The sequence below is a fragment of the Necator americanus genome, chromosome III, assembly GCF_031761385.1.
Source record: "Necator americanus strain Aroian chromosome III, whole genome shotgun sequence".
In the NCBI taxonomy this organism is placed as follows: Eukaryota; Metazoa; Nematoda; class Chromadorea; order Rhabditida; family Ancylostomatidae; genus Necator; species Necator americanus.
Genome location: NC_087373.1, coordinates 35,376,074 through 35,395,711, shown reverse-complemented (window position 1 = coordinate 35,395,711; position 19,638 = coordinate 35,376,074). Strand labels below are relative to the sequence as shown.

Genomic DNA, 19,638 nt, shown 5'->3' with positions numbered 1-19,638 from the left:
TTGTTATTATTACTATTATTATTACTATTATTACGGTTAGAATTATAACTATTATTGCTATTATTATTACTATTACTATTGTTATTAAAAAAGGATAAAGTAAAGATACCAGCCGATGATCAAGTCAGTGTTTTTATCCTCCCAAACAAGTCTGGTACCAATTTAACGACCGCGAAGGAATGAAGTGCTTGGATTGCACCAGGGCGGTTTCGAACCCTCGAACGTGTGGCTACAACGGACCTCTAACCGACTGCGCCACACCCGCCCGCTATTATTATTATTATTATTATTATTATTATTATTATTATTATTATTATTATTATTATTATTATTATTATTATTATTATTATTATTATTATTATTATTATTATTATTATTATTATTATTATTACTATTATTATTATTATTATTATTATTATTATTATTATTATTATTATTGTTAGTTATTATTATTATTATTATTAAAATTGCTGAGTATTACTCTAATGAAGTGTTCCAGAAGAAAAGTCAAGGAACTATGTATACTACTTACTTTAGAAGTATACTACATATCTCAGAAAAAAAATTGTATTTTTATCCTGCAGCGTGCTCCTGTATGAGTCATAATGTTCGCAGTTGTTAAAAAAAACGTGTCCCGTATCATTGCGTCGAAGAGGGTGTAGCGCAATCGGTAAGGGGTCCGGTAAGGGGTCCGGTAAGGGGTCCGTCTGCGACCTCGCCGACTGTATGGTACGGAATCGCACCAAGCGGAGCTAAGCGAGCTTTTCATTCTTTCGAGGTCAACAAATTCCCCACTAGGCTTGTTTGGGAGGATACAGTCACTGACACATCGGGTAGCACCGTAAGTCATTGTACGGTTGCACATGAGTTCTTAAGAGAGCCTTGAATGATTCTGAATTGAAGTGTGAACGTGGTTGGTGGGTCCTAAGCGGATTTATCAAAGCAGGGCGCTTCACCCAGTCAGTGTTTAAATAGGGGACCATGCTGAAATTTTCGGCATATCCCTCAACTACACGTAGCAATTTTCTGCGATGTAACGCTCATCGACGGAAATAAGGCCGCCGGCGGCCATTGTTAGCGCGTATGTGTCGGTGTGGGCGACGCGGACATAATAGAGGATCTCACGAACAATAGGCTAAACCTGCAAGTGCAAAATTTATGCAGAAGCGGCCTAGACCAAAAATGAAATATGCTGAAGATCATCATCATGGAACCATTTTCAGGCCTCTGATAAAGACGGGGTTTTTGGAAACTTTCTGGAAACCCCAGAGGCACAAATAAAACCTAACCACCAAAACCTCGTTGGACCACAACAAGAAAATAGAAATCTAAGGGAAATCCATGATAAAACACACACACATCCACGACGTCTTATTACTTACATGATTAGCGAATATCAGTCCAATACCAGGTGCACCATCAACAATAAAAAAGAAACAATTGAAAAGATACAGTAGACCCGAGAGTACGAATGAAATGAGCAAATGACGATGTACAATAAACATTGGTTGATGTCGAATCGGTCTGAAAAAAAAAACACTTATTCTTTCCCTGAACCTATTTTCCGAGATATAACTTTCCATTTATTCAGATATTCCCCATATAGGAGGAATTTTGGATCAGTATTCTTCCTAAAGACTACTGTAGATGAAAAGCGCAACTAAGCTGAATTAATTGTAATATAAAAATTACTGTAGAATAAATGCGCAACTAAGCTGAATTATGTAAAATTGTAGGTTTTTTTTTGCTGAATGACCTTTCCTAACTATCGATCGATAGTTAGGAATGGATCGTGAAGGTCCGATAAACGGTGGATCATAAAGGTATTTTGTACTATGTATTCACTATTCGGATAATAGGTCAGTTTAGTGTAGATTCAAAGAATTGTATAGAACATCTTTTGTCTAGTTTTCAACATGAACCCTGTTACATCTGCGATCGGTTAGGAAAGGCACCGCTTCTTCCTTCTGAGGATCTCAACCACTTATTGGTAGCAAAAGAAGAGAAAAACGACTCCCAGATGAACTCATGAATCATTTTTACGTGCGAAAATCAACTACCGAAGCAGAAATACCGTAATCGAATGGGGAATTTACGCGAAATTAACAGTATAGCTAAGGCTAATATTAAAGAGTCGCTAAAAATTTGAAACGTCAAAATTAACATCGAAGCAGAAATACCGTAATCATCGATTACATACGTGGAGAGCTAAAGTAAAACTGCCGTAAAAAATAGGACGATACAACACGATACATATCGTGATATCAGGTCGTAAATAATACATAATTTAAAATTTTACTTTCGAAATTTTTTACGTATGGTAGTTTTGTTGTTTTCTTCGCTCATCTTTGAATTGTTTTTCTCTTCTTTTTTTTAAATCATTTTTTCAGTAGAAATCTTAAGTCAACATATTATTCACTAAAAATTAATTACCGCTGAAGAGATGGATAACCATTTCAGAAAACATTGCACTGTAAGGCGAAAATGCGGAAAATCTGCAATTTAAAACACAAAAATGAATTCTACACCTCTACGCTCCCTAAAACTTCAGAATTCGTGAAAGTACGGAGTCTATAATTTTTTTAAAGAACGAATTTATGTTGGAAGGGCTGCAATCAGATCCGGTATGTCGAAATATATGGTAAAATACAAGTTTATTGTCAAAATCTCACACCGTGATGTGCTTATTTTTTTATTTTTATTTTATTATTTATTTATTTATTTATTTTACTTTATTTTATTTTCAACTCTCCAGAGAACAAATGTAGGTTTTTGCTATGCAAAACTTTCCAAATCAACTCAAAAATGAAAAAGTACAGTAGGCAAAAAAACCTGGTCCGATTTTTTTTTTCTGAAAAGAACGCCTGTAACGTGAAATTCATTTTTTCTTCCTTACATAAACTGAGGACCAAGTTTTTCTGGCGAGAAGTTCCTTTTCTTGCTATGAAACCTGCCTTTTTTTCTCATTCTCATCCCTCTAACCATAAAATTATTCGTGTTTTTAATTGGTTTTCTTGAGCTGTAGCCAAGATTAGTATTGATCGTATTGATCAAGAAAATCAATTAAAAACTATGTTTCAACACGTGGAGAATCAAAGACAGTCGAACATGGGCAATATTCGTGTTTTTTTTTCTCGAAATCTCCATCAAGAGGAGAAAATCTTTGCGACAACAATAAAATTATAGTTAAAACATACCGGAAGAACCATAATATAAATATTGCAGGAATCAGACAGATGACACTTATTGAGAAAGCAACAATACCAGCCAATAGCTTTGCTTGAGCTTCCTGAAAGATCGCTGGAATCGAATCTGACCTTTTCAGGAAGAGAAGGAGATTTGAAAGAACTAGTTTGTATGTAGTTCACTCAAAAATAACGCAAAAGACCAAAGTTCTCGAAGTTTCCAAAGAATTTCTTCGCTTTGAAAATTATATAGAGTTTATTTTCCTTATATCTAGTTTGCAAACAAAATTAGTTTTAGTTTAGGTTTTAGTTTATGTTTATTTATGGATAGTTATAGTTTATTTAGTTTCTAAAAAGGAGCTCTTTCACTTTAAATTAAGGTAAACATTCAAATTCTGGATGAAATCGTATCGTATTTTCAGTTTTTCAGTATTTTCAGTATACAGTTTTCATTTAACAAAAAAAGAGAAAAGCTTGACAAACCACATTACGGTAGTAGAAAAAATTTTCTTTTTCGCTCTTTTTAAATCTAATAAATCTGCATCTTTGATTCGGATCGGTCATGACATGAAAAATTCACTGACGAAGATTATTCGAACATTCTTCTCCGATCCGATTTGATTCTGATTGGGACCTTCCTTTTTTTTTTGTTCTATGTCTTCTTTGATTCTGCTGCCTCCTGTCTTCTCTTCTTTTTTGTCTTTTTGAGGTAAACAATCTTTTTTGGAATGTTTTCAGTATTTTTAAATAATTTTCAGAAAACCTAAAAGTACTTTTTTTAACTTTAGGAAATTTCGATCTTTTGCGTCGTTTTTGAGTGAACTATAAGTAGTTCTATCGAATCTCCTTTTCTTCCAGAAAAGAAAAAAAGAAATAATCCTTTTTTTCTCAAAAATACTCGTTGTCCGTGTCAATGCAAGCAAATGTGTTGACATTTTTAGATGAATTGGAGTTGAAGCCTTTTCTTGGTTTTTTTCTTTTAAGGTGAATTTTTTGGCGGTCTGTTCCAGCAAAAAAATGAGAAATTATTAAATGAGTTAGATAGATCTTTGCGATTTCCCGAAAATTTTCGGGATCTGCCTTCGAGTTCCCGCGAGTATTTTTTTTTTTTGAATTGGATTGGATTTTTCTTCTCTAAAAAAGGTGGTCTCTTCTAGAAAATAATTAAGAACTTATTAAATTAGTTAGATAGATCTTTGCAATTTTTCAAAGATTTTTAGCATTTCCCTTCGAGTTTTCGCAGATCGCGATTTCCTTGAAATTCCCTCAACTTTATGGATTCGGTTGTGGCTCGTTTTTAGGTTCATGAACCTCCTCCTCGGAAACATCCGCGTAATTGACAACATTGCACGAGCGTTGGTCTATCTATATACCCACACACACACATACGTAGAATTACGATGTGCCGTCGGTCCCGTAATTGCAAACGGACCCACCCCCGTGAGAGAATCCAAAGCAGTTAACGTCGGTTCGTTCATACACCACAAATTGTACTACTGCTAGAAATATTTTCAAAGCTATTTTTAGAGGACCCGAGTTTTAAAGAGAAATCAGAGTGGGACCTTTAGCCGGGACACAAAGTATATCATACAGGGTTATTCACGTGATATTCACATGACTAAGAGGATCTTAATGCGAAAAAAGCACAACACAACATACCTGTTGATCCATACTACAACCCGAATAGTCCGTCCATTCGGATCCGGTGCCCGGACGACTTACCCAACCGGTATCGCTGCACATTTTACGAGAATCTAAAAAAAAGCGGAGAGAAATGAATGAAAGGACAAAAATGACCGTGAATGCTGAAAAAATTGAGGAAATGAATGCTATGGAAAAGGAAAACAGCGAACACATCCACGACGGCTTGGAAATAGCGGAGAAAATTTGATAATTCTTACTACTTCTGGATTTATAAGGATTAATTTATTGGAACTTACTGGAATACATAGTAACTTAAGTTTACTTACCTACTTAATTTACGGGATAATTTATAGATTAACTGACTTCCTGCTAAACTTATGTCTAGTCCAAATCAACTCGAAAGTATTCAAAAATAGGCTGCCCAAATTAAATGTCCTTAATATTCCAGGTTTGAGCGAGGCCTAAACCTCACTCTTTCAGAAACCGCAAGGAAGTTCCTCCTCTAACAGCGACCAGAAAAAGTATTGATTGATCCGTCTTTAACAGCCAACAGTTCTAGTTTCTTTTTTTTCCATCTGTTCTTCTTTTAGGACAATAGCTAACCGGATTTCTGCCTTGATATGCTCTTTTTCAAGTTCGTCCCAATATATGGTACTTATTCTCCCCTAGTGGTGATTAACCGTTTAAGCAACGTTATGAAGCAACGTTCTTTTCTGGCACACTTATGGGTGTTTTCAAATAAATAAATAAATAAATAAATAAATAAATAAAATATTTATGCAGTAGTAACGTAAGGCAATAACAATTTTTTAACATCTATTTATTTATTTATATTTTACAGAATCTTTTGAAAGAAGGGTTCAGTGGAATTTTCATTCTAATTCGTAAGTATTTTACATAAATTCCGGAAATGCCTCTTGTGTTAGTTCTGCTTTTCTATATAGGTCGATTTAGGCTCCATTTAGGGAATACGTAGGTCGATTCCAAGCGTCAAAATTCGATTGCAAAGAGATAAGAAAGCGCGGTAGTTTTAAATCACGATTATTTAAGTCTCTTTGAAATTAGTTTTGACTTTCAACTAATAAAACTCCTTAGCCGTTTCCTTGCCCTTTCTCCCACTTAATGTTTCTTTTTTCCTACTTTTTTCTCCTCTAAATCTATTCCTCCTTAAATCTCCCTCCTTTTCTCCCTACCGCGCCCAAATAATCTTCTTCGCTATTCTGGTCTCTTCCATTGAAGACCACGAATATTTTCTGTAACCAGATACTTTCAGTTAGCTCCACACCGCGGGAATGTCAACAAAACCGCAATGAAATTCGTAAATGGCAAATAAGCGTCGAGCATCCGGAGAGCGTGTGAAAAAAAATTGAAGTCCACGAACGGAAATTTGCTTTCTTGAAGCAAATTCTACTTTTAAGATACATGAAGATTGTCGAAAACCTGTCTGTAGAGAAGAATTTGTTATTATTTATTCATCTATTAAATAATTACGCTCGATTGCGTGAGAATGTGCAAAAGACAAGGTCCCAAAGAAATCCGGTAAATATTGGGTTGGTCCGAGAGTGTTGGGATCAAATTTCAAGCTTTTTTCAAACAACTGTAACTTTATTGTTCATAGATATCAATCAATAAAATAGCGGACCATCATGATCTGTTACCTATGTTCAACAACGCTTTACTAAACTATCAATCCCAAAATTCCAGAAATTTGGCAGCCGAGAGTCGAAGAAACACAAAATCTCACTTTCCAACTCTTTCTGATCCTTGACTGTTTGCTCTCGTAGATCCATATTCGGTGCCGAAACAAATAGTGGTCAGACGTGGCCAAGTCAGTAGAATTCCCAGGGTACAGTGGAATTTCACAACCAAGTTCGGGATTTTTTTCCCGTGTAAGGATTTTCGTGAGTGAGGTCAGTGAGGTGAAGTCGGGGATTGTCATAAAGTGGAATGAAGCAACAAGGGTAATTTTCTTACGATTCAGGCGAACTGCTTCTGCTATTTTCTGTAACTGAGAAGAGTAGACTTAAGCGGTCAGAATGTGTGGAAAATTTTAATTCAACGCCTATAAAATTCTGGATATCGAAAAATAATTTTCGATTCAGAATTTCCGGTGAAAGACTTTCGGACCAACCTAATAAATGGTAAAAAAAAAATAGAGAAATAAATTCAACGGGCATGGATTAAATGGTTCCGTGTGTGAGTCCGGCCAACGTTATTTAGGTCCCGAACCCCTCCAGACCATATCCAAACCTCTAATATTTTTTATTACTATTATTACTAGTACTATTTTTGCTGTTATTATTATCATTATCATGGGCATGGGTAGCGCAGTCGGTTAGGGGTCTGCTGTCAGCCACACGGTCGACGGTTCGAAACCGCCCTGGTGCAAACCAAGCGCTTCGTCCCTCCGACGTGGATAAATCGGTACTAGACTTATCTGAGAGGACAAAAACACTGACTTGGTCATCGGCTGGCCCCCGGAAGTCATTGTATGGGCCAGTACGCGTTCCAAAACCTCATTACGAATTGCCATAAAAACCCGTTGGCGGATCCCAAGTGGATTGATACGCCAGTGACTTTATCCTTTTATTATTGTTATAACTATTATTATTATTATTATTATTATTATTATTATTATTATTATTATTATTATTATTATTATTATTATTATTATTATTATTATTATTATTATTATTTGTGTTCTATCCATACATTCATCCCTGTTGGTTGTTGTCCGGAGAAATCTCGGGCGCTGTGATAATCGCTCCTTGTTTTTGTCTTCTCGTCAACATCCCGCCTTTTCTCGGATAAACAACGACTAGAGTGAATCCAAGAAACAAAGGCATATGCTAAGTTGAAGCCATCCGTCAACCAATACCCGGGTATTCAACTCGTTTGGGAAGAAAAACGAATTTTTTTGCAGAGAAATATTTTTTGTTGGATAGTACAAAGGGAGAACAGAGAAAGATCAGGGAAGCAAGAAATATTTCGCTTTTTTTTCTCAATTCCCGCCTTTTTTCTTCTTCATCATCCTCGTTTTTTTTACTTTTCGTTCTTCCTAGCACAATTAATCTTACGACTAATAAAATAAAATAAAAATAAAAGGAATATATGAAAGAGCAAAGAATACTAGGACTAATTCTAGCATCCAATGCAAATTGCAATAAAAAATTGTTCCGAATCACGTCATGCAGCGGAAATATATATCCTGACATTGGAATCGTTTATCCAACAAACATCGTCGTGGTCCCACAACGAAACGCTGATGCACTAAGTTTGCACCGGCAAATCAATCAATAAATATCATTGGATAGGGCGGATGAAAGAAGTAGTCGCGGACGATTCCACTTCCACCGCCTATTTTTCCTCGCAAGGAAAAATATATTGGATACGGGTTTGGAAGGACAGTTAAGAATATGTATAGAAAATAAATATGAAATGAAATGAAAAATAGACAGAAAAATAAATTAAATAAACAAATAATGAAAATAGAATAAAAATGAAGGGAGAATGAAAATTATGAAAATAATGTACGGAGCTATCCCTTCCACATATCTAAAATGAATTTTACTCGAACATCCAGTTTTAGGGTCCAGAACTAAGCCGTAATCCTGCCGGGATCCTTGTAACGTTTCTGGTATGAGGACTACGTCCACCAGGAGTTCCCATGAGGACCTACCAAAGCCTACTTGCTTATCATTATTTAGTTATCTGAATCTTTTTAAAAAGTATAAATCGTTCCTGAACCGCCACGCGCAGCCGCTCGATTATTCCTGTCAATCTGTGCTTTTTCGCCCTTTTCTAGCCATACGTGGTAACGCTTGTAGCGTTATATGTAAATAAATAAATAAATAAATAAATAAATAAATAAATAAATAAATAAAACTTTGTCTCACGTTGTGACGCGTCTGGCCTAGCCCCATCTCCATAAATATACGGTGGACAACCACCCTCAATGACGCTACCAACGGCCGCGTTCTCGAAACACTGCCAACCATCCCATGTGGCGGGACATCCTGAAAAAAATTCAAAAAATCCTCACTATCAGAAAATTCAAAGAAAAATCAAAAACGCAAACAAAACCTACGCGTCACTTTTCAAAAAAAAACAACCTCATGCGGTCAAATTTGAAGAAGCCTATTATCGCTTTAAATACATTAGATACAATTTTATAGTTTAGTTTTTAATTTTTTCAATAAATACATTTTTTAAAAAGTTGTATCGCTTTTTCTTTGAAATCCAATCTGTTTGTTTTATTTATATTTATTAAATAAACAACAATAATTGTATAGGATATTAATCATTATGTCTAGTTAAATGAACAAACATTAATATCTAAATCTATGGTCTAAACATCGATATTTAGGCGAAAATTGGAGCTGGAAAGATTACTGTATTCGGAAAACAATCCAGAAAAGCACATTAGTTGAGAATTTTCAACTTTTGATCCTTGGCATTTTATTGATTGATATTTATTATTTTATGATATTTTATTGGTTGATTTTATTTTTCTAAAATTTATTTTTCGCGCTTTTTTCCCCTAAGGACACGTCAAATTTTAGTTTTTGATCTGCACTCTCGTCATAGAAAGTTTATGCACACAAAGTTCTTATAATTATTTTTCTCCTGTTATTCTCATGAAAATTTCATAAGGTATTGCAGTGGTAACGAGTTCTTTTGCTACCTATCCAGTTCCATTAATGGACGAGTTCTCCTTAGCTTAATCCACTTTTGCAATTTGCACGCAATTTTGCACAGCTTTGAATATGAAAGAGAATACCTTTTTTCGGTGAATTACTGCTGGAGAGTAGAGTTATTCGGCAACAATCACGTGCTGCAACACAGCATTGCCTTGTAAGTTGTGCGAATCGATCGTATAATGGTGGATCAAGACGTAGTTGTTCTAGCGGAGTAATCTGGGATCTGAAATGTATAGTCGTTCATAGTCGTTAATAGGTGTAAAGTACGTAAATGCAGAAACTTATAACTGTGAATATGTGAAAAATCTACTTTTCAGATTAAATTGGCGCCGCGGTAATCGACTAAGATGGATGCTGTGGAGTGTATATTCCCATAAAAGTGACCCATTATAATTTTAGGTCACATTAATGCTTCAATATGTGGTGTTTCCCAAAATTTTTGTTCCATTTTTTGTCGTCGCGTTGCGGTTGCGCCGCGGACGACCGCGACGCGGCTAGCCGAGGCCTTTGAACTATACGAGAAACGAAACAAAAATTTCGGTGAGAACTGTGCGCAACGTTTCAATAATTTTGTTGAGCAAACCACCAGTTAAACTGCTTGAAAAAAAATGGTTAGGAAGATGCGGTGCGTGCAGAAGGCTGGTGCGCTCCAATCGAACTCGTTGTGGAAAATAGCGCACCGGAGCGCTCGAAGTCGTATCTTCCGGACCGTTTTCTACGGCAATTAGCAAGAAATGGACGGAATCGCCCGGTTCTCCATAATCTACGATCCCCCATAAGAATACTTCACCTGAAATCCGTACCATCTCAGATTTGTGGGGTGATGCCTTCTAAGAGAACAAATTTAAGAGATTGCGACGGAAATAAGAACATTGATAGCTTGGTTTCCAACTATCTTATACAGTATTATCCGGTTGATTTGCTGACACAAACGTGTTACGGTGGTTCTTCTTTGTGGGACCTAACCATTTACTGGACGCACATTTCCAAAGCAGAAAAAGGTGGATATGTATATCTGCTGCGTGATGTGATCGACGACATGAAAATTTTCACGGTATAGCAAAATATCCGACCCAAGCCCATTTCAATCCTCCCAAGCGCGTTTATCCAGCTTATAAATGAAATTGGGTATGGACACAGGTTTCTAAAATAGAGGTGAACTCAGGAAGAACAGGATATCTTTAAAGAGGTGAGCACGGAGTCGAATGTTCTTCGTCGTGTTCTTAATCACGCCTAATCTTCAACGCTCTTGTGTAGTGAAGAGCTGCTCGTCCCCAGTGCTCAGTTCTAGAATCAGATTTTTCGACATCCCGATTTCCCGGATAAGATACTGTATATATAGCCGGAGCACTCGGATATGTTTGTTCCGTTAAGCATGACTCGGACATCAGAAACCCATTCGTTTTTCACAAACATCATCTTCTTCGGATTCAGCTGTAAAGTAATTCTATCCATACGTTTCCTTGAAATCGGGCAACATCCGCTCTTTCCTGCTTAAGATTCGACGTCATGCAAAAGAAGGAGACACTCAAGGAGATTAAGCGATGAAAAACCAGAAAAGCAGACAGATACGTCACTAAGATACTTAGATGGCCCGTTTTCACTGGTGGTACAGGACCCAGCACCTTTTCACTCGTTTCTATCCTACTTTCTACCCTTAAAGGCATCACCCCATGAATCTGAGCTGGTACGGATTTCAAGTGGAGTGCAATGCACTCATCCTTCTTGTTCATTTTGGAAATTCAAAACTTTTTTTGCGCAAAAAAATCCATTCATCCATCGATGGATCAGTGGGAGCGCTTTTGGCCCTTGGCTTAAAGGCATCACCTCACGAATCTGAGGTGGTACGGATTTCAGGAGGAGTATTCGTATACAGGGTCGTAGATTATGGAGGGAAGGGTGATTCCGTCCATTTCTTCCTAATTGCCGTAAAAAACGGCCCGGAAGATGCGGCTTCGAGCGTCCCGGTGCGCTATTTTCTAGAACGAGTTCGATTGGAGCGCGCCAGCCTTGTGCACCCACCGCATCTTCCGGACCGTTTTTTTTACGGGAATTAGGAAGAAATAGACGGAATCACCCCCATAATCTACTATCCCGTATACAGAAAAGCAGACAGATACTTCACTTAGATACTTAGATGGCCCGTCTTCACTGGACGTGCGGGTCCCAACATCTTTTCCATAGCTCAGGGACCTTGTCAACGTCACTCACGAAACTTGGGAACATCTTCGAGGGCAATGGCGAGGGAACGAAAAAGCAGACAGAGGCAAACAAAAATAGAATACTTGGATAAGCGCATAGAACCATTGCGTTGCGGGCATCACGTGCCACCGAAAAGTCATGGTCCCGAAGCTACTTACCATCTACTGCGTAAACCATCGCCACATCTTTGAGAGCTTAGAGCTTTTATTCGAGAAGGTATAGTAGGTGCCCTGTTTATTCATTCTCTACGTATTTTCCTACGGATGGATGCTCGAACGTATTTCTTCGTCCTCTCTACATCATAGAGATGTTTTATGAGCATTACTATTGCATTCATCATGACTATCATTAACAAAACAACTTTGTTATTAGTGGTACGGTAATTAATATTTCCACGTGGTGACTTTTATTTGGACCAAAATAATGGGATATTAACGACGACCAGAGAAGAGTAAGGGGATTAAGAAGATTCGAGAAATAAGGCGATGAAAATATGGTAAAAAAAAATAGATGAAAAGAAAGAAAATGAAAGAAATGATATTGAGCATCAGATATTATTTCAATTATTATATTATTTCAATATCAAATATTTCTTTTTTTTTCGAAGAAAAAAACCATTGTAAATTTGTTTCTTGATTTGTAAACGAGGAAACATGTCCTATCCAATTCTTTCCTAAATCCTCCTTCTTCCTTATTTTCTCCGTCTTTTTCTTCCTTTTTTTCCGAGCAAAATGTTTAACACATGACCACATGATACAAGGTCAGTCCGGGGTTTGGGACCCGGACCGTGCCGAATCGTGCTGCAACCGCATCATGCACGCAGAAATTGCACGTCCCGTTATCAGTGGAGCGCGAAATTCGTCGACACACGTTCGATGAAGATGTTTTTCGCACGGAACACAACATTAATCGACGAAAACATCCAATTTCTCACAGCACATTCCATCATCCAAATTAAATCAACAGTGATGTGGTTTCTATGTATGTGTCCGTTGTGCCGGAAAGATTTTCGATGTTTGATGTGGTGATCGTTGACACCGAGTAACCGTATCGGCCAGGAAAACCAATCAAACATATTAATCTGATAATAATTGCTACGGTAGAGGTAGAGATTCTTCAAAACAAACCTTAATAATCGTACATCTCTATAGAGTAAAAGTATTGATTAGGAATGGATTTTAGGATTTTAGATTTTACATTTTAGATTATAGATTTTGGATTTTGCAATACCTTACAACATTTTGAGTGGCTTTCTCAATTTTTCTAACTTTTTTCTAATGGAAAAGAGCATCTAATGAGAATTTGCATTGCAAAATGAGACGCGCTACGCTCAAAACAATGGTTAAGGACACGGCGAAAAATCCCATAAGAAGTCCGAGGCCGAGCCGTTGACGGTTTGCTTTCAACCCCTTCCTCCTATCAGCTTCAGTGCCCTCTATTCAAACATTATTTATCCACAGATCCGGATAAACACACTCTAGCGTGTACATAAATGGTTTTGATAGATTGGTATCCGATAGAGATTTCCCAGCGGATAAACGCATCACAACTAAGAGATACGTATTCACTTGTTCTAGCACTAGAAGTATTTATCCAATAAACTCTCTGGTAGGTCCCGCAACGAAATACCGTTGCGACGAGCTTGCGTCAGTAAATCGATCAAAAATAGTAGTGTAATGATCATAATAATCATGATTATGTGATAATAAAAAAAAAGTAATGATAATGATGATAATACCAGTAATAATAATAGTAATAATAGTAATAATAATAATAATAGTAATAATATAATAATAATAATAATAATAATAATAATAATAATAATAATAATAATAATAATAATAATAATAATAATAATAATAATAATAATAATAATAATAATAATAATAATAATAATAATAATAATAATAATAATAATAATAATAATAATAATAATAATAATAATAATAATAATAATAATAATAATAATAATAATAATAATAATAATAATAATAATAATAATAATAATAATAATAATAATAATAATAATAATAATAATAATAATAATAATAATAATAATAATAATAATAATAATAATAATAATAATAATAATAATAATAATAATAATAATAATAATAATAATAATAATAATAATAATAATAATAATAATAATAATAATAATAATAATAATAATAATAATAATAATAATAATAATAATAATAATAATAATAATAATAATAATAATAATAATAATAATAATAATAATAATAATAATAATAATAATAATAATAATAATAATAATAATAATAATAATAATAATAATAATAATAATAATAATAATAATAATAATAATAATAATAATAATAATAATAATAATAATAATAATAATAATAATAATAATAATAATAATAATAATAATAATAATAATAATAATAATAATAATAATAATAATAATAATAATAATAATAATAATAATAATAATAATAATAATAATAATAATAATAATAATAATAATAATAATAATAATAATAATAATAATAATAATAATAATAATAATAATAATAATAATAATAATAATAATAATAATAATAATAATAATAATAATAATAATAATAATAATAATAATAATAATAATAATAATAATAATAATAATAATAACAATAATAATAATAATAATAATAATAATAATAATAATAATAATAATAATAATAACAATAATAATAATAATAATAATAATAATAATAATAATAATAATAATAATAATAATGGGATAGCACTGGCCGGAAAATGAAGTCGCCTTTGGTTTTATTACCGTCGTATTTATACACATCGAAAAAAATAAAGGGAAAATAAATATAAGAAATGAAATTATAATATTACAAAATAATATAAAAAATGAAATTGAATACTTAAAAATATTGAAGAATACTACAAATAAAATAAATATGAAAACAAAGCTGACCTCGATAAGATTTTCAAAAAAAATTAAAGTTAAAATTTGAAAAGAAAAACTAAAGTTGGCGTTTTAAAAAGCAAAAGTGACCTTAGTGCGTGACTAAAATCTAAAAATAAATAAATAATATGAATAAATTAAGTAAATAAATAAATAAATAAATAAGTAATATAAACTCAATGCGTTTATACTTTGATCACTAGGAATTTCTCCCAATGTGTTTCCATCCAACTATACTCTTACAGTTTTCCCCAGTTGTTTCTGAACCCCCACAGGAGAATTTAATCCAACAACTTAGAGCATCACTGGTGTTTAGGAGAAAAACACCATTCCAGGGCCTAAATACCGTATACTAAAGTAAAAGATCATAAATACAATAACAAAGTGAAGAAATTTCTAGAAATAGCAGATTTTTTAAAAATCAGAAGAGAATTTATAAAGATACGAGAGTTTTAAGGAAAAGATTTTCGCAGATTTTCAAAGATTCAACATTTTATGGTCAATTACATAGGTGTTTTCTTGTTTTCGGGTGTTTTTTTCGGGCGTTTTAAACAATTTCTAATTATAGAGCAAGAAGCAAAAAATTCTAATATTTGATTTTCTTGTTTGCTTTCGCTAAGCTCCCAACTCCTATGTTTACAGATATTTTTAGCACCACCGTCAAGCTATCAAATGTTATGTAAATCCAAAAGGTTTTAGGTATACATTTATGCTGCTGTTGACACAGAAATCACGGGGAGAAATTAGCAAAGTAAACATTTGAAAGGATTTCTTTACTTTAGTTAAAAGCATTGTTCTTTTTTCCCTCCTCTTCTGTCATTGCTTGCTGGTTGAGATTTGCCAGCCAAATCCAGAGATTGATGGAAGGGAATTTGCAACACGACATGCATTTAATGATGTACCGTATCTCCATGGAACAACGTAAAAAGGTGCATTAGTATTAAAAATTAGATCTAAATCATTGTCATGCTTAAGGGTAAGCATAAAGGGATGATAAAATATTTACAAAGTTAAGAATCTCTCAATCTCAAACTTTAAATTATTAAATTAACAGATGGATGATATAATAACAAGAACAAAATTTAAATTATCTCAAAATCTGTTAAAAAAAACAATTAATACAGAGATAATATAATAACAATAATAAAATTTAAATTGTCTCAAAATCTGCTAATCTCCAAAAAAAATCTCTAAAAAAATCTCCCTAATCTCTAAAATCTCTAAAAAAATATAGGAGATCAAAAAACTAAACACTATGTACCACTACTAAAAAATCTTTTAAAAAAATCTCTCTAATCCCTAAAATCCCTTTAAAAAAAAACTCTAAAAAATCCCTCTAATCTCCAAAAAATTCAGCTTCTGATATCTATATCTTTCCGAAACCTTGCACGCGAGCTATTTTTATTATTGAGGATCTAATTTGATCTCTCCATGGTTAATTTAATTCCAGAAAAAACAAGTGTGTTTATTGTCGGGCGTGTTATTATTTGTATTACATATAGGAGATCAAAAAACTAAACACTACCGTAAAGAAAAAAAAAGCTCTGAAAATGATTTTTTGCACCCCCAACCTATGCGTACCTATTGAGAAAACAATGGAATTCAAATAAATTTTCTCGTCGTCGTACATTCGTAAAAGGGAATTGAATTCTGTGAAGAAATATCGTTCCCGGGAAAAAAGGAATCGGATAGAATGAAAAATCTTGAAATTCAACCATCCATCACCGTGAAATCCATCACTATTCGTTAACTGACCGTGGAAATGAGTGAAATGAGTTTTTAAAGCGTCTTCTTTGAGGAATTACAGAAGAATTCTATTTACGTTCACTTTTGATCGAAAAAAAAATACAATAATCGTGTTAAAAATCTGCGAAATTATTGATTAAAATAATTTTATAAGGTTTTGTGCAATAACACATTTACTATATGTGCTTAATAGAAAATTATGCGTATCCTTAAAGATCGGGATGCGTATCCAGAAATTGTCAATTTCGGATTTTCATCGCCATCACAAATAGGTAGGGTAAGGAATGTAGTATAAGTGTAATCATGCTCAACTCCTTTTAATTAACCAGAAAAATGGAGAATTTGAGCAACTCTTTATGTCCTCGTCTCCGCAACGATGCAACTTATTACGAATGATAGAGAACGAGCAACTTCGTCTTCATCCCACGTCTACATTCCAACTCAATTCCAAGAATGATTGAAATGATGATTCAGAAGTTGCGCCACGAGCACAATCGTTGTGGACGTGTTGCGGTTTGCTTGCGTTTTATCGCCCGTAATAAGTTGCATCGTTGGAAAGATCGCACAGGACTAATTCACACGCTTATTTTCACTATTCACTTGTGATCATCTACACCGCTAACTATTCGTGGAAAGATCCACGAGTAGTTAGCGGTGTAGATGATGATAAATCAATCATGATGAATTCTGTGATACGCTTTCTTTAAGCACGGCATATAGATGTATTCTTTAAAATCGAATAATAAAAAATAAAATTAATTAATTTATTTATTATTCTATTTTAAAATTATTATATAAAATTATTCCAAAATAAATTATTCCAATTATTCCAAATTCTTACTCGCTTACCTCGCCATATTTTTTCTATTGTAATAAGATCTTAAAATAATACAATAATAGTAATAACATTATTACATTTAAAAAAATATCAGTGAACAGGTTTTCACTTAATTACACCTTTTATCATAATGAGATCTCAAAAATAATAATGGAATGTATAAAAGTATATAATAGTATTAATATAGCAGTCTGTTTAATAATATACATAATAATACACACAATACACATATGATATATATAATAATAATACAGCAGTATAGATATATTGATCGAAAAAAATAGAAAAATTCGAAAAAAAAATTTTATTACAATAAGACCTCAAAAATAATAACAGGTCAATAGTATTTCAAAGAGATAATCAATAAACAGATTTTCCAAGGTTAGAAATCTCCCCCCCTCCCCTTCCCTACCCCGGTTCAATCTATAGGGGTACAGTTTTTTTTTTGGAACCTTTAGCCACGAACTCTTGCTTTTCGCCATTGTTTGCTATTCTTTGAGCAATATGTTTGCAATGTTCGCCCTCCTATGACACGTAAAGGTGAAATTTGACTGCTATGCAAACATATTAGAGGTTTCCTGTCACCAATAAGTGGGTTTTCTTTGATCATATCCACGACGGGTGACGCGGGTGAAGGGGAAAATCCTCAGATGAGAAGATTTTGATAAAATTTGAACGTGAGCGTATGTAGAGACAGAGGTTTGCAGATGCAGGTGGAAATTTCACGGATTTGACTAGAAAATCGATACGTCGGCAAGAAAATAAACAAAAGTAGCGCTTTTTCTGGATTTTTTATGTAGAGACAGAGGTTTGCAGATGCAGGTGAAAATTTCACGGGTTTGACTAGAAAATTGAACCGTCGGAAAGAAAATGAACAAAAGCAGCGCTTTTTCCGAATTTTTCTTAGCAGTATTTATGTTATGTATTTTATTTTATTTTATTTCATTTTATCTTATTTATTTTATTTATTTATACATATTCATATATATTATACTTATTATTTAAGGACAGTATCAATTTTGTAATTTTAATTTCACCGGCCGAATAAAGCTCGCTTTTCTGCTCTTAAATTCCACTTCTTTGCGAATCGTTCACCTCAAAAACCTCAATTTTTCACATTTTCCAAATTTCCCTTCAAAAACATCTGTTTTTCCGCGAAATTGAGAACGAACCTGAAGAAAATCATTCACAGCCAACGACAGCTACGGTATAAAAACACCATAATCGGAAGCAAAGATAAATGCTTGAAGTTTTTTTTGTTGCTCGTGAGGAGCTTGAGAACGAGGAATAATTAATAAAGGAGAATAATTATCGATTACATATAAACGTCAACGTGCTAGAAAACCACTTGGAAAGAGCTATATACCATTAGAGTGTTATTTCATCAAAGATGAGCTTTTATCCGTAATTCTTGTGATTCTTCCAGATCTTGTTTCTTTTTTCCCGGAACAATACAAGAAATTTTGTGTTTTTTCATCATTTTTTTATTATTTTATTTGTTCATATTTATTTATTTTTATATATTTATTCTTTATATTCTTTATATTTTTATATATTTTTTAAAATATTTTTATGTATTTTTTATTTTAATTATTATTTGTTATTTATTATTTTTATCATATTATTTTTTATTTATTTATTTATTTATTTTTTGTTATTATTTACTTCGAATTTTTGTCCCTCAACTTATGCTCCTACCATCTTCTCATAGTAGGTTCGGCTGCTGCATTCCTACCATTTTGATTCTCATCATTATAAGGAATTAATAATCAGAAAATATGAAGAAATTTCTGGAATGCCCAGGGAAATTCTAGCACACATCTAAAAAGAGAAAAATTTCAATTATGAATTTCATTTCCATGCGTCCAAATGTAATAAGATTTTGAGAAATTGTTTATTTTGAGTGGAAATTCCAACTAATTGCTGAAATATCTGGTCTAGTCATCTTGCTTGGAAAAGTATTTCACGAGAAAATTAATTGTGAAAAAAATTAAAAAGTTAAAAAAAAATTTAAAAAATTAATTGTAAAATTAGTCGAGAACTCGTTGGACTTATGCAAAATTTCGCCGATTTTTTTACTTATTTTTAATTTGAAAATGCTTAAAAAACAATAAAACATCACTGATAATAATAATAATAATAATAATAATAATAATAATAATAATAATAATAATAATAATAATAATAATAATAATAATAATAATAATAATAATAATAGAAACGTTTAAAATAAAAAAAAACCTCTTAATGCTTCTTACTCATCCTAGCAAAGTATTTTTAATAAAATAGGAAAATCGGGAATAAAAAATTATCAAGTTCTTAGGAAGAATTTCAAATTCTTCCACTTGAAATTCGAATTCGTTTCTTTTTTCCTCAAAATTTTCCAAAAAG

The 19,638-nt window shown here is 32.9% G+C and overlaps 1 protein-coding gene across 2 annotated transcripts in view; it reads right to left on the bottom strand.

The window, feature by feature from the left end:
* The window catches only part of RB195_011992 (uncharacterized protein), a gene marked incomplete at both ends in the record, with an annotated part of 44,867 nt that overhangs the window by 7,628 nt on the left and 17,601 nt on the right, over positions 1–19,638 (bottom strand). Inside the window, 5 exons of one of the 2 annotated variants that reach the window (XM_064193642.1) lie at positions 1,383–1,524; positions 3,198–3,289; positions 4,845–4,939; positions 8,726–8,845; positions 9,610–9,752. In XM_064193642.1, the coding sequence (XP_064051225.1) occupies positions 1,383–1,524; positions 3,198–3,289; positions 4,845–4,939; positions 8,726–8,845; positions 9,610–9,752 (592 nt within the window). Of the gene's footprint in view, positions 1–1,382; positions 1,525–3,197; positions 3,290–4,844; positions 4,940–8,725; positions 8,846–9,609; positions 9,753–14,988; positions 14,994–19,638 lie in introns of those variants that run through there. The other variant, XM_064193643.1, reaches the window with a different exon arrangement.